At 32.6% G+C, this 20,799-nt stretch overlaps 4 protein-coding genes across 7 annotated transcripts; 2 read left to right on the top strand and 2 right to left on the bottom strand.

Annotated features, from left to right (window-relative positions):
• Nucleotides 1-1,261: 1,261 nt before the first annotated feature.
• Nucleotides 1,262-5,315, bottom strand: LOC115706313 (tricin synthase 1). 2 transcript variants are annotated; one of them, XM_030633922.2, is made up of 10 exons: nt 5,166-5,315; nt 4,570-4,874; nt 4,373-4,426; nt 3,817-3,900; nt 3,096-3,221; nt 2,750-2,817; nt 2,293-2,362; nt 1,987-2,052; nt 1,815-1,892; nt 1,262-1,732 (listed from the first exon to the last, which is right to left on the bottom strand). In XM_030633922.2, exons 2-10 carry the CDS (start codon nt 4,837-4,839, stop codon nt 1,691-1,693), a joined length of 858 nt encoding a protein of 285 aa, XP_030489782.2. In that variant the 5' UTR covers nt 4,840-4,874; nt 5,166-5,315; the 3' UTR covers nt 1,262-1,690. The 2 variants fall into 2 exon arrangements, with proteins under 2 accessions (XP_030489782.2, XP_030489785.1); XM_030633925.2 differs by lacking the exon at nt 5,166-5,315 and having other exon boundaries at nt 4,373-4,440; nt 4,570-4,711.
• Nucleotides 5,316-5,358: 43 nt separating this feature from the next.
• Nucleotides 5,359-7,968, top strand: LOC115706315 (uncharacterized). 2 transcript variants are annotated; one of them, XM_061113431.1, is made up of 3 exons: nt 5,359-5,676; nt 6,604-6,768; nt 7,402-7,524. In XM_061113431.1, the coding sequence occupies exons 1-3, from the start codon at nt 5,439-5,441 to the stop codon at nt 7,416-7,418; spliced, it is 420 nt and encodes a 139-aa protein (XP_060969414.1). In that variant the 5' UTR covers nt 5,359-5,438; the 3' UTR covers nt 7,419-7,524. The 2 variants fall into 2 exon arrangements, with proteins under 2 accessions (XP_060969414.1, XP_030489786.2); XM_030633926.2 differs by having other exon boundaries at nt 5,382-5,676; nt 7,452-7,968.
• A 2,102-nt stretch (nt 7,969-10,070) lies between these two features.
• Nucleotides 10,071-18,425, top strand: LOC115706317 (uncharacterized). Of its 2 annotated transcripts, XM_061113417.1 has the most exons (10): nt 10,071-10,531; nt 10,751-11,261; nt 12,171-12,300; nt 12,853-13,343; nt 13,614-13,694; nt 13,969-14,073; nt 14,668-14,781; nt 14,906-14,989; nt 15,426-15,497; nt 15,721-18,425. In XM_061113417.1, exons 2-10 carry the CDS (start codon nt 10,941-10,943, stop codon nt 15,988-15,990), a joined length of 1,668 nt encoding a protein of 555 aa, XP_060969400.1. In that variant the 5' UTR covers nt 10,071-10,531; nt 10,751-10,940; the 3' UTR covers nt 15,991-18,425. The 2 variants fall into 2 exon arrangements, with proteins under 2 accessions (XP_060969400.1, XP_030489789.1); XM_030633929.2 differs by having other exon boundaries at nt 10,114-11,261.
• Nucleotides 17,404-18,364, bottom strand: LOC115706319 (GCN5-related N-acetyltransferase 8). The gene has a single exon (XM_030633931.2). The coding sequence runs from the start codon at nt 18,362-18,364 to the stop codon at nt 17,651-17,653; it is 714 nt and encodes a 237-aa protein (XP_030489791.2). The 3' UTR covers nt 17,404-17,650.
• Nucleotides 18,426-20,799: the final 2,374 nt, after the last annotated feature.

The following is a 20,799-nucleotide window of genomic DNA, read 5'->3' as shown; positions in this document are numbered from 1 at the left end:
AACCTATTTGTTAAAAAAATCCAACACTTATTCACCATAAGAATTTTCGGAAATAGATCTTCATAAATAGTCTTAAAATCTAAAACTTATATCTTATACCATAACAATTTTTGGAAATAAATCTTCATAAAATGTCTTAAAGATCTAAATTTATTTTTTTATCATAACAATCTTTGAAAATAAATTTTAATAAAAAGTTTTAAAATCTAAAAATTATTATTTTTCAAACAATATTATGAGATAGTAGCCACATTTTATATATTGGACGCGTGGCTAGGTAGGATTGGAAGTAGTGTATTTTATATTGTTATTATTTTAATATGTTTTGATAAAATTAAAGACCAGATTTTGTATGAAACTAACAAAATTCAATGCTTTAGATCTATCATAGTAAAAGCATTTTAAGTGTAGACAACTGAGTTCGTTGAATCTGAACGTTATAAGTAGTTAAAGAGAATCATACAAAGTAAAACAATCTAGATGTTTGTGAAAAAGATGATGATGAATGAGAAAATATATGATATAGTTGGAAAAATGTCAAATGAAATTAATTGTGTTAACTGTTAGTGATGATTCTTTTTTGCTTTTTACAAAGTGATATGAATCACATTAAATATTCATGAAATATATGAATGAGTTTAAAAGATTGCACTTTCATTTATAGAATATTCTTATTGAATACTAATGTCTAAAATATTTTTTTTATATATATATCTATTATTAGTTACTGGTAGTGCGTAATACTTTCTAAAGACGACATCTTATGATTAATTAACGATATTTTTTGAAAGTACATTAAATTATATAAGACTTAATAACTGTACTAATAGAGTAATAGAGATGATATGATATTTAAGAGTATGATAAAACCCATTGATATCTTTTAATATTTCTAGTGACCACATGGCTAAGACACACTTTAAAAGAAGACTAATTGTGGATGATAAATGTTGCAGATATTAAAAATTTATGAAGATTGATGGTCATTCTTTTCACTATTCCCTTTCTTTTTTGTATTTTCACACAAGAGGTGTTTTTTTTAAGCAATAAAATAATTATTTTTTAAGCCACCATTTCTTTATGATTCAGTTTAGTCTTAGCTAATGGTGGCTGAACATTTCCCATTATGAATTTGAAATAGTATTTAAACTTACAATTTGGTACACCCGGTTGAATATTTATTTAATACACCATTATTTTGTAGGTGTATCTTACTTTAACAGAAAAAGAATAGTTATTTTTTGCCTTCTGTCCTTACATCTTTCTGAAATAAAAGTAATATTGATTTTTTTACTACATCAATTTAAGCTTTCAGAATATGTATTTTTCCAATTACTTCGGTTATAGTAGTTCAACTCTGTAGAATATAAATTTGCACAATAACTTGCTCAGAAATGTACCCTCTCTCTATGCACATACATTAATTACATATGCATGAATCCCAGTGGTTTTTCAAATTCAAACACAAAAACTTACTCAAGCTTTTCCAGAAATGCTGAACAAGACACTTGTACGAGCTTGATCCATTATGTAAATTTTCTGCCAAACAATTAAAGCAAATCCTTTGAATCTTTCCCCATCTGATTTCATCCCCACATCTAGCCACATCTGATGTATGAATCCTTGGTTTTGTATCACAGCATATGTTCTGGATTGACTGCTTAGTAACCTATCATCAACTACTATGCGGTTATCTTTTTCTGCATATCGTAATCCCGTCTCCAATTGGTACCTGAGATTTAAAATTCAGATGTTTAAAGTCATGAATCAAATCAGAAGAGTATTCAAAATGAAGATAATTGTAGTGAACTCACCATACTGATGCTTACACGCTGGTCCTCCACGAGGCTCTTATTGAAACTCCTAATGCTGGCAGTCTTGGCATCATTCACCTGCCCATATACATGTCATTTATAGTAAGTTATTCAAGTGTAACCATGGTTTATCTCAACAGGAGAAGTTTACACGCAATACATAGTCATTTACCAATGGATCGGCAACTTTTCCATGCCAAAGGACGTTGTCAATCACAATGACGCCGCCAACTCTCACCTTATCAACAAATCATAGAAACACCCAACAAAGAAAGAGCAGAAGGAAGCAATAAAGATGATGAGCTATGGTAAAATTACTAATCAATGAAAAACAAGGATGACATTAAAAAGAAAAGGAAGGAGGTGTGTTGGTATATAAAAAACGTAAATAGAACCAAACACTAATATTGTATCTTTACATAAAACACATTGGAATAGGAATACATATGTTACGATCATGAATTTATTTTGGTCTTACCAGTTGCAATAATAATTCGTAGTATTCCTGATTCATTCTTTTTTCAGCATCAACAAATGCAAAATCATAACTGCAAAAAGGAGAAAGCATGTCAGCCTTAGTCTGCAGCTCTCGTGCCTTGTAGATTATAAAGATGCATTAACAATCTCTACAAATGACATGAGAGATGGAAAGTGAAATAGTATTATACAAATATAAACTCATGTAAAGGGGAGAAGAAAAGAATTTAGTAAAAAAAAATAGAGATTATTTGCAAAGGAATGTAGTCAATGAGCATATTAGATCCATACATAATGTGAAAACATGATTGATGAATTATTTAAAACTTCAACTTTGTCCGCTTGAAAACATGGCAGCATTTTAATACAAGAAGTTGGTTTTATGGTTAGTAGGAAAAAGATAGTAAAAGCTATAGCAGAAAATGTAACATATGCTCAATGTAGTTTTATAGCAATACCTGCATGCTTCACCATTTAAAATCAAGGATTTTAGGATATCTGCTGCAAGTCCGTGTTTCACTTTCACCTATTACGAAACATTTGTGTTGAAGTCAGTTACTTATTAGCTGGAGAGACAGCAGCACAATTTTTTTTCCCATATAAGCATGTTAGTTCTTCACAATCAAAATAAGTCAGACAGAGGCAAAGACTATACATATCATGCATTTGGAGAAATCCAGACTTCCCCCCTTTTTCTTTTGAAAGGACAGACAGGCTTTTCAACCCCATCAGCACACAGATATAAACAGCAACAAGAAACTGTATTTTAAATGATCAGGTACCATAAAGGAGAAAGAGTTATACCTTATGTGAAACTTTGGCTCGATCATAATACTTTTTTGCTACTTCAAGACATCTAGCATCCCTTTCACAAGCAACTAAGAGACCTGAGTCAGGTAAGGCTAATGCTACGGCCAATGACGAATAACCCTGACATAATCAACTATGTAATTGCTTAGGCACTGCTTTACTACTTACAGATCAATCTACCAGCAGTATCATCTTTTAACAAGAAATAAATATGAAAAGTATTTTTTTTTTATTTGCTGAAAATATGAAAGGTATTTTCATTAGTATACAATGATGCAATGTGACAAACCTTTTCGAACAAAAACAAGTTCAGGCATGGCTAACATCAGCAGTTTACAGCCTACTAATAGAGAAGGTACTATCTAAAGTAAAATAACTGCTGGGATATAAACACAGAAGTAACGAGGCAGACAAACCTAGAGAATGAGGATCTTTCAACAAAACAATCATGCAAAATTTATTATGTCAAACTAGTTTTGCAGTGAGATACACACATAGAAGAGCAAATGAATGCAACAAGCACCAAATATCCTTGCAGTTAACAACTTAAAATTCCAACTATAATCATTTGAAACTACAATTTCATCCTTGCAAAATGCAAAACCTAATTACTATCACTTGTTAGCAACTTAGCATAAGTCCATTTTAAGGAAAAGAAGAAGGAGATTGGTCAGGCCAATAATGTGGTTGAAGTTTAGTAAAGCAGGATGCATACAGTGTAAACACCAAGTTCAATACACCGTTCTGCGCCAAGAATCTGCACCAGCATTGCAAGTAGTTGTGCCTGGTCTGGGGACACCTAGCAAAAGTAACAAGACATGCCAACTTTAATCTTTCTACCAAAATAAAGGAGAAACTCCAAGATTGTCAGACGCAGAAATAGCATACAACATTAATTTAATAAAATACATACAAATTTTGGGCACAAACATTAATGATATACAAATATAAATATAATGCTTCTTTACTTTTTTAGCAAGCCTTACTGTCTGGAAATTAGAGATAATAAGCTGTAAATTGACTAGAAGGTCAATGTTAAAAATTAAAGAACATAAAGAGCTAAATAATAATGTAAGAGACATCTACAAAAGAATTATGCGTGTTCCAAATAATTTTGAAATGAGATTGTATTGCAATCTTGGCCAACAAATAACCAGCGCTTACCTGTTCTCTTATTTTGTTGATTTTTCATTTATGCATGTATGACATCTTATACACATACTTATGCCTTGTTTAAATTATAAAAGGAAGCCACAAATCAATAACCGTACCTGCATTTGACTACCACGCATAGATGCTGTCTCTTCCCGAAGTTGCCTTAAAATCTGAAATGCAGTCTCTGTTGAACAATTAAACAATGACAGAAAAATATACAGAAAAACAAACAAAATGAAGCACATATCCACAGAAAGAAACTTTTGTATACTTCCATTACAGGAAAAAAAAAGGAGTGTTATTCAATTATCACCTCTGGTTCTCGAACGTTGGTGAGTATGTAATCATAAAGGCGAGGAGTGATACTAATAATCTGTTTATTGCCGTACTTTTCATCATCAGCAACCACAAATGCATTGGTGGTAGAGGAGCAGCTTCTTATTATCTGGTTTGACTTAATGGCTGCAAACCCATTCGCCAAGGTAACTGCTGTAGATAACGACTTGTTGGGTCTTCTTAAAAAAACCACATTTGTACAGGATAACACAGACAAACGTTGAAGCCCAACACTACAGGTCGCCATTCATGGATCAGAGATAAGTTAAACAGAGCCGCTTACTGCAATGCAGGAAAACATTATAAGTTAATTATGCATACATAAATACGTAAACGTATGCTTGTACATAGAATGTATGATCCAATTTAAAAACTAAAATTCAAAGAAGGAAGGGAGGAATGCATTTGCTTTGCTTTAAGTTTTTCTTGTGGGAATTTCGTCAAACACGTGGTCGGCATCATCATGTGCCAAAAGATAACGAGATACTTTGTTACAGAGCCCGAAACAAGGAACCAAAAGAGTTACTCTTTACTAGTAATAAAACAGTAAACATTAATCTTAACGAAACGTACTTAGAGATTTCACTGAGTAACTGTGTTAGAAGAAGAACCAATCTCAGAATGCCGATGTCCAGTACCAAGAGCCAAGGAAATAACAGCCGAAAACTGTAAAAACGGATACTCTAAGGACTGGGCCGGGCCTTAAAATACTGACGAGGAGCAGAGCTGGGCCAGAAATGGGCCGGCCCAAAACTTCACTAGCGGCCCTTTAGTTTTGAACAATGTAAGATCGTACTGGATGATCTCTTCTTAATTTGGACCTTTTTGTTTCTTCCACTGGTTTCCATGGAGATTCCAGAGAACGATAACAGTATTTCTACAGTCACAGGCTCCGAATTCGGCGGTGGTTCTGTCACTTCACACGATTCTAATGGAAATTTACAATCTCCCCCAGCACATGAAGCTTTGGCCAGAGGCCTCTCATCGATTCTCTCCACCACCATCTCCGATTTCGATTCCAAAGCCCAGGATACTCTCACGAGCCAGCACCACCTCTCTTCCTCCATCGATCGTCTAACCGGAGGTACTCTCTCTTGTTATTAAGGGATTCTTTTTTGAAAATCAATGGAATAAGGGGCAATATAAATTCTTTGAATATATAAATGGTGCGAAATGATCTATTTTTTGTAGAAATTAGATTTAGCCACAGGAATTAGAAGCTCAACTTGGCTATTCTATGCTTAACCATGTTGTTGTGTTCACAAGTACTGTAGCTACTGTTTGTAGTTTATAAAAACTCCTATAATCTTCATGTGTAACTGTAAGTCCGAGATTCATTTTTCACATTCTTATCTCAAATATGAGTCAAACCAATGATATATGTAAGGGGAAAGAAGATGAAAGACTCATTTTTCTGGTGTTTTATAAGGACATTTGGAGAGCAGACTAGAAACATTTTCTTGGTTGATAGGAGAAAGAAGGGGAAAGAATGAGGAGATTTTACTAGTAGAATTATACTTTGTCGCTTGATTAAAATTGAGTATTTGTAATCCATTATTTAATTTTCTCCCCTCAAACACTCACAAATCCGTCCAATTGTATTGATACCCTTATTGCACCTTCCACTTCTCCTTCTTACTAAAGACTAAAGTGCTCAGATACATTATTGGTCATTTTACTGATTAATTGGGTTGAATTTGTTGAGCATGAGTACCGTTTGTCACCATGTATCTGAGTGGTCATTGAATTGATTGAATTGTAGCTTAGTTATCTCAAAGTAGACAAGCACTTTTACACTAGGAAAGGGAAGCATACTATCGTTGCAGTCACTTTGGCCTGCTTTTGGTAGACCCATTTGGTCCTCTACCAATCATTGGTAAACGTTTGTCCAAAATTTCTGCAAGGCTTGTTTTCTGCTGTCGCCAAAGATACTGCAACTTTGTGCGGTGTACTTGTGATTCCTTTGTCTTTGTAGTTTTTAGGGAAAAAACTAAATTGTGAAGTTTTGCAGAACTTGACAAACTATTAGAAGATGCTCCACTGCCATTTATCATGCAATATGCTGCCAAGATATCTACTGTTAGAAAGAGAGTTTCATCAATGAATTTAGTTCTCAAGTCCATACAAAGAAGAGTTGATAACATGGACCGGATGCTGTCTGTGAGCACATTGCACGGTATTATTTTTCTCCCCAAACATGATATAACTTCTTTGGATGTCCCTTGTGCAGTATCTTTATTCTTTCATGCTAAATTTCATTTGCTGAAGTGGGTCTTTTTTAATAAAAGTTATCAGCTTCCCTTGAGAAACCTTCGTAGCAGTTGTTAACTTGTTACTTATATATATTTTTTTATCTAAATTATGGCAGACTTTAATCCCATTCTTGCTGTAGTGCATTGAGTAACTGACATTAAATAATTTGCCTCCTTTTACTAGGAATAAACAGTGTTTAAACCTCTCTGTTTCATCTTATTATCTTTTTCCTTCTTATATTGTCTCTGTTCCAAGACAATGATGCCTGTCCTCTTCTTACTACAGATTTGTAGAATAGCATAGTATGATATATAACTCATTAGTGGATTCTAAGGCTTCAGTGTACGTACAAATATTATATGATAATAATCACAAATCGTTCTTGCTCAAAAATACAATAATCTGATCTGATTAATGACCTCTTATCCTCGTGTGACTTATGAATACATATTTAACGGCTTGAAACAATCTACTGACAAACTTTAGTAGTCATATAACTTTAAATATATATGATGTAATTTATTTTTGATGCTAAATCTATATACATAATTTGCAGTGTTTGTGGCTTCATAAACTTGTACTAGTAAGAGGGTGAAATTTTTGCAGATAAGGTGGCCCCAGAAGGTTCTGAACACCAAAGTTATGGAAAAGAAGATCCGGCTAGAAAACAGAATTAGAAACTTGTTTCAGTGGAAGCTGTACAGATGGAATGGATCATCAAGAGCTTAATTTGTCCAAGAAGAGCCATACAGAACCATAATGTGGCACGGCATACACACGTAAGAGCCATACAGAAGACGAAGTACAGGTTTGAACTAAGTTTGTGAAATCTTCAATCTTGTTGAAATGAGAAAGAACCCATGAGAGTGAAAATGTGAATGAAATTGAGGAATTTAATTAGTTTGCTTAGCGGCCTTGAGTTCATAGTCAAACAATTTTGTTTTGAGAATGATTTGATTGTTTCATATAAACAGCAAGTTAATTAAAGTTAAAAGTAAATAAATCTTGGGGTTTGTTTTCTTTAAGAATAGGAATATTTTTTGGGAGAGAAGCTTGGCTTGGAAGATACAGAATGACATTTTTGTCTATGCGTGGTATTTAACAAAATAAAGACTTTTCTTTATTTGTTTTTCCCTTGAATTTCCTTCATTTGACTTCAATTTAACAAATGAAGACATTGTCACTTCAGGGACAAACAATCTGGGGCATTGTAAATTCCCATCTTAATAATGAATATTATCCAAAAACTAATCCAATTCGTTTGTGATCTTATTTAGTAAATATAATATATTGAGCTGATGAGGAGAGGAGACTGACTCATTGGGCATATGTTAATTTTATTATTATTATGTTTGAAAGGGAGTTAATTTTAGTTTAATAATGCAAAATATTCGGTCAACTACTGATTATTAAGTTATTTGTTGTTTTTATTCCACTGCAAACACTAGGCCACATTCTATACCTTCGAAAATACTGTCAGAACTCGTATTATTAACAAAACTATTAGTATATTATCCTTTTTATTTTTTACAATTATATTTATCCTATTTGAATACAAAATAAAACCCATTTAAAAAAAAAAAAAACACACACACACACACAAAATAAAACGGGTTACGGATAATTTTTGCGGCGTGTCAAAATAATTTACCTTTTGTTTTTTGTAAGAAGAAAAACTACTCAAATATAACGGATTTTCAATCACTTGGCTGGATGTCAGTGACTTTTATTTCGTATTGTGAAGTTTTAGTTGAGGAGTTAAAACAAAAAAGATTCCAATGTGTATCTACCATGCTATCTTTTGCTTAGGTAATCTAATTTTTTTTTTTAGCAAATAAAATTGAAAAATAGGACTAATAATAATTACACTATTTAGCTTAAACAAATCGGGTAATTTTTGAATTTTTACATAAGTTTGACAATTTTATGGATAAATATGTGTCAGCCATGACATTTTTGGTTTTTCTTCTATTTTGTGAGATCAGACATTTTTGGTAGTTTTAATATACTTGTTTTAGTCAACTAAAACATGGTCAATATATATTTGAAACCAATCCATATATCATAAAATATAGAGTTAAATATCATATGTAACATTGATAGCGTAATGAGATGGTATCGTAATATTTTTATCTTTTCTTTTTTTTTTTGATAACTAATATTTTTTATGTTTTTTTTTTCATGATAGGTTTTTAAAATTTAAACGTCAAAGCCACTATCATGTCGAATTTTATAAAATATTACAAAACATGTATCATTGCTATATGTATGTCATCTCATAATAGTATATGAATGTCGCATGACTTCATTTAATCTATAAGCTAAATCAATATTTACATTATTGTCAATTTTCAGCTATATTGAGACAAGATTCAATATCTGTACCACATGATCTAATAATAATTTAATATAATTATAATAAAAAAAATTTTTGAGTGATTTTCTTTTAAGAAAAATAGGATGTTACAACTTATTTTATAGTTTATTTTTGAAAAAAAAAATTAAAATGAACAACTAATTATTAATGCTTTTAAAATAAATTAAAAATGTTTTTGATTATGAAAATCAAGACCTAAAATAACAATTATAATACTAATATATATTCATATACTCAATGATTCATAAATTCACTATTTTTTTTTTTCTTTTTTTAATGAGGTACTAAAATTCAATATAACAATGGAGTAGATAAAAATATTATTACCAAAAAAAAATGTTGTTACAAATAAATCCTATCACCTACTTAGGTATAGAAATTAGAATTAGCCTAAAGTTTTATGATATCATATCAACAAGTCTCTACCCTACCCACTTCTATTAATTGTTATTTACAATATTGTGCTATTAAATTACAACCGACTTAGAATAAATGATGAAATTACTCCTCAATAAATAAAACAGTTAAGTGCTGAAATCTACAATTTCAATTATAAAATGCCATCTCTAAGGAATTTGAAAGCTGTGAGGTGTTGTTTCATGTTTGAGTGTTTGATATTAAAAATTCTTTCATGATAGTTAAATATTCCATGTATTTTAACTGAGTGAACCATTTTTTATTGATGAACATTATTAATGATTTGTCAAAATAAAATTCCAACTATAAAAAATAAGACTCATGAATGAAAGCATGAAAGAACAAAAAGTTGAAATAAAAATAAAACACTAGAGAAATGTAGGACCCAGTTTTAAATAATTATGCAAAGCCTCCAGCACAGCATCTAATCCACCAAGCAATGTACTCTCTCTCTCTCTCTCTCTCTCTCTCTTCCCACTTTTTTTTTTTTTTTTTTTTTTGAGGCAACTTTTTCAAAATCTCACAGAATTCCATTTTTTTCTTTCTTTCTTTCTTTCACGGGCAATTCATTCTCTCCTCCTTCACAACAGTTTTGGTCCTTGTTATTAGGGTTTCTTTTTTCTTTTCCTTTCTTCCAAACAGGTCCAAAATTTTCTTTGGTCTTCACTTCAGCAATATCCGAATCCATTAAAGCTTTCGCCTTTGTCGTCCCTATTTTGACTTCTTCAGCAACCCCCAACCGAGCCCACCTGTCGGCACTTCTACTCTCTCTCATTAGGGTTTCCCAGCTTCACCTTTTGGTTTTTTTCTTCTTCTTTTTCTTTTGTTATTTCTCAAGCTTTGAGCTCAAGATAAGATACTCTTACTCGACTCTAACTAATTTTCGTTTCGGGTATGTTTTGGTTTCAAAAGAAGATTTTGTGATAATTCATTTTTTTTTAAAAAAAAATTAAATAAATATTTTCCATTTTTCCTTTATTATCTTTTTGGGATTTTCTTTCTTTCTTGCTTTTCTTTCTGAAGGCTTGCATGTGAAGCAAGTTTGAGTTGAAATTATGAACGTGATCGGTCTAATTAGATCTCCATTTTTGCTACTTTTTTCTCCTCTCAGAAACCCGTGAACTTGAACTTCGTTTTTTTTCTGATAGATCAGGGTTCTTCTATGGCCTACATTGTTGATTTTACTTCACATTGTTTCGAATTTTATGGACTTCTAGTCGATGTTAATCGATAGCAGTGGCTTCTTCTTCTAAAACTGAATATTAAGAGACCCTTTCTTGGGAGTGGGTATTCAAGCCAAAATGGAGGATGTATGGTTGTTTAAGCAAGGTTGGAAATGGCTGCAGTCACAGAAGCATATATACTCTCGTGCTCGGACATGGGCCTACCATGGCCGAGATAAAGTTTCGATTATTATGGAGAGGCATTGGCCGATGGTTTGCAGTGGATTTGCGAGGCTTGGGAGGTTTTTATGCTTCTTGCTTCTTTACTGGAAGAACTGCGTTATAAGGGGATTTCATTCGTTTGTAGGATTAGGTTCTGCGGCATTACTACTCATTATGTGGAGTTGCTTTCTCAGTTTGACCTCCATGACTTGCTTGGTTTATGTTCTTCTTAGTATGGTGAGTTTCATTCTTGTTATTTGATTTTGATTTTCTTCCCTGGGTCTTTTTTTCTTTCTTTCTTTTTTTTTTCTTTTTCCATTTTTGGTTTCATCCTTAATTTGTATAATATAATCTAATTGGTGATTTTTTTGTCGTTGCCTGATCTACTATAAAAGATTGATTTTCTGGTTGAGGTTAGATATGCTATATATTGCATTTTTCTTAATTTATCTAGAAATATTCTTGATACAGTTTCCCAAAGGCAACTTGTGTTTAGTTTGTACTTGGTTGATCTGAGTCATTAAGGTATAGTGAGACATAAGATTAGAAATTATGACCCTTTATTGCTCCATAGGTGGTTGTGAAGAAAGTTGGTACAAATCTATCTATGGATGTGGTCCTCTAAAATAGACTTATGTCCCAACAGATACCAATTACTAACAGGATGTATATCTTGGTTAGCATGAAGATCCACATTCTCAGGGGCGTGCATGTATTTTTATTTATTTATTTATTTGCCTTTTTTAGGATTTTTAATATTTATATCTCTTATTGAAAATTCTTCCATCCATTTTGGGGGAAGTTAATTTAGTCGTCTTTATTGATTATTAAGATGAAGAACAAAATTAAATTTACGATCTTTAGAAGAAAATGTAGAAAAAATGAGAGAGAGGGAGATGTCTACATAGGGATGTTTTTTTTTTTGCTGATCAAGAAGAAGAGCGTAGTTCATGGTTCTGATTCATGAAAAACATCATAGATCAGAAGAAACAATTTAGTTGGCTCCAATGAACATCTGATGCATGTCTATTTTATCAAAACTTTATTCCAAGATGGTTTAAGAACTAATCTTCATCGTTGATAGAAATTGGATATTTATAATATGAAACAAGAGAACTGTGGCTTACAGTATGAACAACATTTCAGGGAGCTGCTGGAGCTGCTGTGCAATATTTGGGCTACACTCCAGGACTTTTTATTGTAGGACTATTCGCTATTCTAATTTTGTGGATGTATGCTAACTTTTGGATAACAGGGACACTATTTATAGTTGGAGGTATGGCTAAATTTTTCTGTAAACTTTTGGATAACAGGGACACTATTTATAGTTTAAGTACTATTATTATTTTCTGTAAACTTAACTCAACACTCATGATTCTTTTATCATTGACATTGTCATCTATTTCCCTGGATCCGTTCTTGCTGCATAAATTATAAGTTGTATACTGAAACACTAAAATCTTAAGACAACTGAGTAGAACACCATAGTTACTTGTTCCGAATAGTTGAATACTGTTAATAAAAAATAGGATCAGGACCAAAAAACTACAGCAATTGATATGTGGGTACCCCGGAGGGACTTGGAACTCAGACATTGTAGAATAGTTGAACTTTTAACTATCAACAAGTTATGTTTTAGTGAAAATAGAAGAAAGAGCCAAAAAGCCTTTTAAAAATGAACTATGATCATGGAGCTTTGTCATGTATTTAGACAAAATCAAGATAACCTTCTGTCATGTGGAATTTACAGGAGCCAACAATATCTTCTTTCTGAAATCAATGTCTTTGCTTAGATGTTAACATTAATATTCTTTGTCATATCATGTAGGTTATTTATTCTCCCTAAATCATGCCCGGTTGGTGGTCTTAATGGCAACTATGTATGCTCTATATTGTGTCAAAGTTCGTGTGGGATGGCTTGGTGTTTTCCTCTCAATAAATCTTTCAATTTTATCAAATGATGCATTGAATTTGATGCTCCAATGGTGTGATAATTTGAGAGAAACTACACAGTCCGAAGAGCAGAAACATTCAGAAACCATTCTTGAAGATGATTTCCTTGGGGAGAGTGAATACTCTGCCCCAACAGAAGAAGAATCTGAGAAGCTGCATTCCTGTAAATCAACCAGTAAACCAGCGGCTTCATCTGTTATTGATAAACTGAAAGAAACTCCTGTTATCAATATAGTGAAGGAGCAAACGTGTTCAGTTGATGAGATGAAAAGAATTTTAAGTAGTATGGACCACTATGAAGCACTGGGATTTCCACGACACAAAAGAATTGATGCATTAGTGCTTAAAAAAGAATACCGGAAGAAGGTACCTGTTTCATCCCCTTTCACTTTCCCTGTCTTTCCCTTATTTCTTTTTATTCTCTTTTTATTTTTTAATTTATTGAGAGAAGTAGTAAGAGCACTTGCTAGCAGGCTCAGTTCCACTACCATTGAAGTTGTACAAGAAGAACCATCGAGCTACTATATAAACTCAGAATAATTACTTTCTCGTTGTTTAAGAATGTTATCTACGTCCTCTATGAATGCCTCCTAATTTACCCATTAATTTTACTCAATTACATTCTTTTATTTGTAGGCCATGCTTGTGCATCCGGATAAAAATATGGGAATGCCACTGGCTAGCGAATCATTTAAAAAGCTCCAGTGTGCATATGAGGTAAAGATTTCTGTTCACTTTTCTTGGCTTTACTACCGATGATATATTTTAGGTGGGTAATTGAAATTAAGTTAAGGATAATAGGTGACTCATTCAGATAAGAGTTGTGATTGCTTGCCTGACAGCTTAGAGTGTAATGCACGTGAGATGAAATTACTCTGATATTATCTTTTGTCTGTAACCAGGCTTTTAGTAAATAATACCTATAAGAGAAAATATTTGAATCAGTTTAATTATGTTTGAGATTACAAAAGTCTGACAATATGCATTATAGGTTCTTTCTGATTTTACAAAGAAAAGAGACTATGATGAGCAGTTGAGAAAGGAAGAATCCAGGACTCGCAGTGTCTGCCAAAACTCACATGGTACTTCAAGTCAGGTGAGATTATACTTGTAAGACTGATGCTAAAGGCACACAACATTGTACACTCACTACTAGTGTGACTTGCTTTGCAACTTCCTATGAACTTAGTGTGTTCTCTCTTTGATTTGGTGGATGAAAATTGAAAAATGCCAAGTCGTTGTGTATTTTGGGTGTAAATTGTCTCATATATTGCTACTTGTTACACCTCACAAGCTTTGGGGAACTTATTGTTGTGTGTTTTCATTATGTAAACCTATTAAGGTTGGTATAAAAAATGCTCTGGGCTATATTGGGGGATTTTCTAGTAGTAAGGAAGGAATTGATGAATGATTCTTTTGTCTATTATTTTGTTTGATAGAAAGTTGCTTTTTCTCCTATTTGTAATTTTTATTTTGTTAATAATTTGTTAATTCTGTATATGGAGAAGCAATAGAATAACAAATAGATAGTGGTAAAAGTTACAATATCTGTTTTAAATCTGCCCAAAATTATGTACTTTGTGAAGTTATGCCAAATGCATATGTACTTCAGACTAAAGATAAATAGAACATTTATTAAATGCGGATTGAGCTCAATTTAATTGCCTTACCATACTTTTACTGTAAGCAGGACGGTCCAGATTATTGCTCTGAGGAATCAAGACGTATACAATGTACTAAATGTGGAAATTCTCATATATGGGTGTGCACCAACAGGAGCAAGGCGAAGGCTAGATGGTGCCAGGTTAGATACCAGTCTTATCATTCACTACTCTCTCTCTCTCTCTCTCTCTCTCTCTCTCACTGTAGATGATATCAATTTGCACTCTCTATGAATGTGTGACTTATTGAAGGTTTTCTGATATCAGGATTGCTGTCAATACCACCAAGCGAAGGATGGAGATGGATGGGTGGAATACAAAGGCTCTCTGGTCTTTGATAGGCCTCAGAAGGTAAATTCCAGAAGTTTTTTCTTGATTTTTTTCATATGATTGCACACTATGCATGAAGTCTCTATCCTTCTCTCTGTTAAATTATTCAGCTGAAGCTGCTAACTTCATGATTTTATTTTTTGAAAGAGGGGAAAAGGACCATGTGTTTTCTCATTGCATCATTTATGAACTTGTTATATTTGTTATTTGATGATGATCTTTTATGTTTCTGATTATCTCGCTTGACTAATGCTTGTTTGCCTCAATTGTCAAACAAACCTTTATTCCTAAAAGCTCATCATCAGAGACATGTTTGTCTTGGAATTTATTTATGTTTACTTTTGGGTTCTGACTGATTACATTTGGTGAAGTTGGAATTTGCTGTTACATCGTAAATAATTGCTCTTTTGTATGATACAATTGATGATGCTGAACTTCTTTCTTTTCTCTCTTTTAGGTTGAGATACCACGTGCCTTTGTATGTGCTGAGAGCAAAATCTTTGATGTTTCAGAATGGGCCATTTGTCAGGTCAGTGGGTTAAATTAGTTGTGTATTATATACTTGGTCTATATGTTCTGTGTCATTTAGCCAGTGCTCTGTTTCATATGCCTACTTTTTAGAGACCTACGCAAAATTCCATGTTAATACAATCACTATTTTCAAAAATACTGGAACAAATTTTTTTTTATGGCAATTTTACCTTGCATCTAATTAGGTATATATCATACAAATTTGATTTGTGCCCATTCAGGGAATGGCATGTAGACCCAACACACATCGGCCAAGTTTCCATGTAAACATGGTTGGATTGGAGAAAACTCAAAGATCGAACTCAAGTAGATACCCATGGGATTTGGATGCTGAAATGATGGATGAAAACGAAGAAGCATTTGAGCTATGGCTTCAAGAGGCACTGGCTTCTGGCCTCTTTTGTGAGACATCGAAACGCAGGAAGAGCTGGAGTCCATTCAAGTTACCTCAAAAGAAAAGCAAGAAGCAATGGCGAAGGACGTCATGTTGACGAAATTATTAAAGAACTTGCAAGAGCCAAAGAAGACAATTTTTTTTGTTGCCAATCCCAAGAAAGAGGGTTATATCTCTGCCGGATGAATAGAATCGGTGATTGCCAGCATCAAGATTAATAAGTAGATTAAGCCATTAAAACCTGGTAACCGCTTACAAGAGATAAGAGGGGAAGGTTTACATTGTTGAGATTAATCTTGTTGGGTACCTTTGTATCTCTACCCGAAAAATTAGGGTGTTTCAAGTTTAAGAGCCTAGGTTTCAATTGCGCTGCTCACTGCAAGTTTAACAACACTCAAGTTTTCAGTGGCTGCTGGGGTGAATAAGCTCCTCAGTAATGTCTCTGTATCCAACCTTGGTGAGGCATTGTAACCTTCTTAGGAAATCAATGTGGAACTTAGCATCTTTTTGTACATATTTTCTATGTTAATAAAATATCTTTTCCTTATGCTGACCTAGGTCTATTGTGTTGGTATCGACGTGAAATATATCTAGTATACCTAATCTTTGAATGCGCATTTTAATGCTTTTATTGCGAGAATAATTTGAGTTGTTTTTTTTGTCTCTCTAATTGTTTGGAGGAAATGTGGTAGTAAATAAACTATTGCCGTGATTCAGTAGATTTCTTTCTCCACTGCTCCATATGGGTGGCTAACTAACCATGAGCAGAGTATGTTTTGTTCTTTTATGCTTGGATTGGAACCCCTCACCCAACCCCAAAACTCCAAACAAAAAAGAAATCAAAGATGATTTGTGAATGAACCCACATGTTAACCCCCATTTCTTTTTACACCTAAACTGGTCCCATGTTATCCCATATTTTTCTATAATCTCTATCTAAACACCATTCCACCACGTTATTATCACGTTTTTTGAGTTACTTCAATACTATGTTTAGGGTTTATGTTAATGGTTCTCCGAGGTTTATGATGAAATGGTAAGTAAGGATCAAACTTGTTTTGATAAAACAAGTTCTCTCTTCTTAGCATGGTATTTTCCTTTAGCCGTTTGAAAAAGAAATAGAATTGTTTTCAGAAACAATTTGTTAAGTTATTTGGCACTCATAGCATGCTCAGAAGCTTTGAAACTAATGCGATTATAATAATGACTTGGTTTTAAACAAATATTTTATAAACTTTTAGAGATTATAAATTCGAACTAAGTCATTCTATTGTTGTATGTGTTGTACTAGACTTAGACTGTTGATTTGCCACTCCTCTTTCCTTCCATGAATTTAGAAATGGTCTTGTGTTCGTTAGAATGTGAATATAATTTATTGGTGACATTAGTGCACTTATCTCAATCTGTTTTAGTTACAGATTTAACCGGTTGGTGTTCATATATCTATACTTATATATTTTGAGTAATAATAACAAAATCAAGTAAATTACACTCCTCAGTGGTCACCCAATTCAGAAAACTTTGTTTCATTAACAGTTTTTTCTTTGAATTAAAAAGGGTTCATCTCTCAGTTAATGTAGAATCAAAAGCTGAAAGGGTACGAAGTTACAAAACCATTAACACAATTCATGAAGAAGCCCTAAAAACCATGGCATTAATCTTCAATTTGTAGCTCTCTAATAACATAGACCATAAGAGCGATTTCCCATTTCACCAGAGAAAAACACAAGCAAGCATAAAAGTTACAAAGTAGAACCCTAATGACCATTACCATAAGCTTGAAGGGCATCACCAGTGAGCCTGCAAATCCTCCATTCCTGCAAAATCTTAGCTCCCATTTCCTCGTAGAACTTAATGGCATTCACATTCCAATCGAGAACCACCCACTCCACTCTTCCGTAACCCATTTCCACCGCCTGCTTCGCCACGGCGCTCAGCAACATCCTTCCGAATCCTTTCCTCCTGTAACACTCCCTAACGAACAGATCTTCCACGTAAAACCCTGGTTTCCCCAGAAACGTCGAGTAGTTCGGGAAGAACAGAACGAATCCAGCGATGACGACATCGGAACTTGAACCGGTCGATCTGAAGGTCACTCTTTCCGGATCATCGATCGGAAGATCCAGATTGACGACCTGGACTCTGGGTTCATAGAGAGGATTGTTATTGTGAAGAATGTCCTCAACATAAGGCTGCGAAGAGACCTCGAGGATGAAGATGGTAAAGGACTGAAATGGTGGAGAGGTGAAGAGAGTAGAGGAGAGAGAGGCCTCAGTGGCGGAGAAGAGGTGAGTGAGGCGCTCAAACACGGCCATCTGATGGATCAGTTTGTGGATATGGGGGACGTCGGTGGGTTGGGCTAGGCGGATACGGGCGAATACTGGGAAGCCCAATGGGGTGGAGCCTTCTGGAACGGTTGACGGAGGCGTCGGTACCGGCGCCGGAGGTGGCGGTGGTGCAGCTGCAGCCATTTGGGTTTGGGATATTTTTTTGGTAGGGTTTTGGATATTTTGTAAAAGAAAGGAAAAGAGTAAAAGATTAAATAAAACGGTCTCTTCTTCTAGTAGCCACTAGAGACTCACTTTTCTTGCTTTTTTTTTTTTTATTTTTTTCCAAATAATATTCAGGTTTAAAATGTATAAAAAAATTCAATAAAAAAAATAATTAAATTTTTTCTTATTATATATTAGAATGGTTTTTTTTATTATTATTTTAAAATGAATAGTTATTCTACTGAAATAGTAGAAAGGTCATTCTACTAGAATGACATTCTAATACTTTAATATGCAACCAAATATAATAATAGAATGAAGATTATTTTCTTTCCATTCTATTTTATTACTTTCAACCAAACGTCATGTTAATTCGTAGAGAGGAAAGAAAATAAGAGAGATAAAAAATATTGTAGTAAAAAATTTTGGAGGAAATGAAAATGAAAAGAAAGAAAAAAAATAGTATTGGGTGCTTATATATGCACTTTTTATCTGTTTCGATATTTGAAAGAATTTTTTTAGTCTATTTTTTCATAGTTATGTATGTTAGAAATCAAAAATAATTTACAATATAAAAAGTAGTATTCTAATAATTTATATAACACATGCGTATAAAATAAAAGTAACACGTGTAACCGACTGTTTAAATTTTATTTTGGCGTTTTAAATTTCTCCAAAGGTTTCAAAATTTTGCGAGATATCTTAGATAACTACAACGTACATGACTATGAAAAAAATGGACTAATTTTTTTTTTTCACACGCCTAAATAGATAGGGATGCAGCAGTACATCCCTTTTAGAATGGTGCATTGTAAAATTTTCCTTTACTATTTTATCTATATTATTAATTTTATTTTATTCTAAATAAAAGATATGTGTTAGTGCACCCTTATCTATTTCACCTTTTGGAAGAATTTTATAGTTTAATTTTTTTTCATAATTGTATATGTTATAATTTTTTTATCACATCCTGCAAAATTTTGAAAAATTTAAAAAATATAACACGTCGAAAATAAGATTCAAACAGTTTGTTGCACGTGTAATTTTTTTATTTTATACGCGTGTGAAATAGACTGTTTAATTATTTTTCTATATTGTAAATTATTTCAATTTTTCAAAATTTATTAGGATGTCTTAAATAAGTATAATGTACATGACTATGAAAAAAATTAGACTAAAAAATTTGCCTAGATGCCGAAACAAATAAAAAGTGCATCGGTGTACCTCTTTTGAAAGATGCATTATTGAATCACCCAAATATATTTTAGTAAATTTCAATAATTTTACTTTTTTTTTTTCTGAAAAACAATAATAAAAAAGTATTAGAAAACTCTACAATGCAACTCCTTAAAAGAGATGCACTGATGCAATACCTTTATCTGTTTTGGTATCAAAAATAATTTTTCAATCAAATTTTTTCTCATAGTCATGTACGTTATAGTTATTTAAGACATCATGCAAAATTTTAAAAAATTCAAAAAAATTTAACAAGCCAAGAATAAAGTTCAAACAGTGTGTTGCACGCGTGATTATTTTAATATATCTTAAATAATTATAGTGAAAAAATGAAAAAATAATATATAGAATAATTCTTTAAATTTAATTGTATATTTGTGTATTGGATAATTCAACTTTTAAGCATCCTACCTAGGCTATATCACCCTCCAATTAAATATCAGTAAAGTCATCACCATAATATTTAATTTATAGATGACAAAAGAGTATAATATTTCTAATTGTATCAATAATCACCGGGAATTAGACATCAATAATATTTCTAGTATACTTATATTATTTAAGAAAATCGTATATGAGAGTACCTAGGAACCAAAAGGCTATCTTAATGAAGAAATAAGTCAGAGAATCCAGCTTGTTTGATGCTGTGATCTCATTTATATAAATATATACATATATATAATTATATATATAAAAAAAAAATTAATGAGAATAATCTCTTCATCTGTACTATATTTGATTAATTAGTTACGTAAAATGAAAGAGACAGTCAAACATACTGAATCCCTTTACTTGTCGTTTGCCAATGTGCTCATAATTATTAATTTAAGTATATATATATGTACAATATACATTAATAATATAACACACACATCATCACTTAGCTATATTTAATTAATTTTAATTAAGGAATGAAAAAAATGACCTGAGAAAAGTTGGAGGAAGAGCAAATGCATCGTTTAAAATATTTTTATTCAATCATGTGCATCTTTTCAATATCGATATATTTATAAAACCCATTATTAATTTTAAAATAATAACTAATCTATCATGGAGTAGCTAGAGCAGATTCTATATTAGTTTCCACCCCCAATTAGTGCATTTTAAGATGCACCCATCACCACCAACTATAATAAGGCCAAGTAATGATAGTGAAATATAATTTATTTATTTATTTT

This window comes from Cannabis sativa, chromosome 1 (assembly GCF_029168945.1).
Source record: "Cannabis sativa cultivar Pink pepper isolate KNU-18-1 chromosome 1, ASM2916894v1, whole genome shotgun sequence".
Taxonomy (NCBI): Eukaryota; Viridiplantae; Streptophyta; class Magnoliopsida; order Rosales; family Cannabaceae; genus Cannabis; species Cannabis sativa.
Note: the sequence above shows the minus strand (reverse complement) of the source record. Positions and strands in the feature narration are given on the sequence as shown.

Excerpts from the sequence above, each read along its gene's own strand:
- LOC115706319 (XM_030633931.2), bottom strand. The coding sequence starts at position 18,364 with ATGGCTGCAGCTGCACCACCGCCACCTCCGGCGCCGGTACCGACGCCT.
- LOC115706317 (XM_061113417.1), top strand. The coding sequence starts at position 10,941 with ATGGAGGATGTATGGTTGTTTAAGCAAGGTTGGAAATGGCTGCAGTCA. Across the intron at positions 13,695-13,968 it reads AGCTCCAGTGTGCATATGAG|GTTCTTTCTGATTTTACAAA; the intron begins GTAAAGATTTCT and ends TATGCATTATAG. Across the intron at positions 14,990-15,425 it reads TCTTTGATAGGCCTCAGAAG|GTTGAGATACCACGTGCCTT; the intron begins GTAAATTCCAGA and ends TCTCTCTTTTAG.
- LOC115706315 (XM_030633926.2), top strand. The coding sequence starts at position 5,439 with ATGGAGATTCCAGAGAACGATAACAGTATTTCTACAGTCACAGGCTCC. Across the intron at positions 5,677-6,603 it reads CATCGATCGTCTAACCGGAG|AACTTGACAAACTATTAGAA; the intron begins GTACTCTCTCTT and ends GAAGTTTTGCAG. Across the intron at positions 6,769-7,451 it reads GTCTGTGAGCACATTGCACG|ATAAGGTGGCCCCAGAAGGT; the intron begins GTATTATTTTTC and ends AAATTTTTGCAG.
- LOC115706313 (XM_030633922.2), bottom strand. The coding sequence starts at position 4,839 with ATGGCGACCTGTAGTGTTGGGCTTCAACGTTTGTCTGTGTTATCCTGT. Across the intron at positions 4,427-4,569 it reads CCAACGTTCGAGAACCAGAG|ATTTTAAGGCAACTTCGGGA; the intron begins GTGATAATTGAA and ends ACTGCATTTCAG. Across the intron at positions 1,733-1,814 it reads AGCGTGTAAGCATCAGTATG|GTACCAATTGGAGACGGGAT; the intron begins GTGAGTTCACTA and ends TTTAAATCTCAG.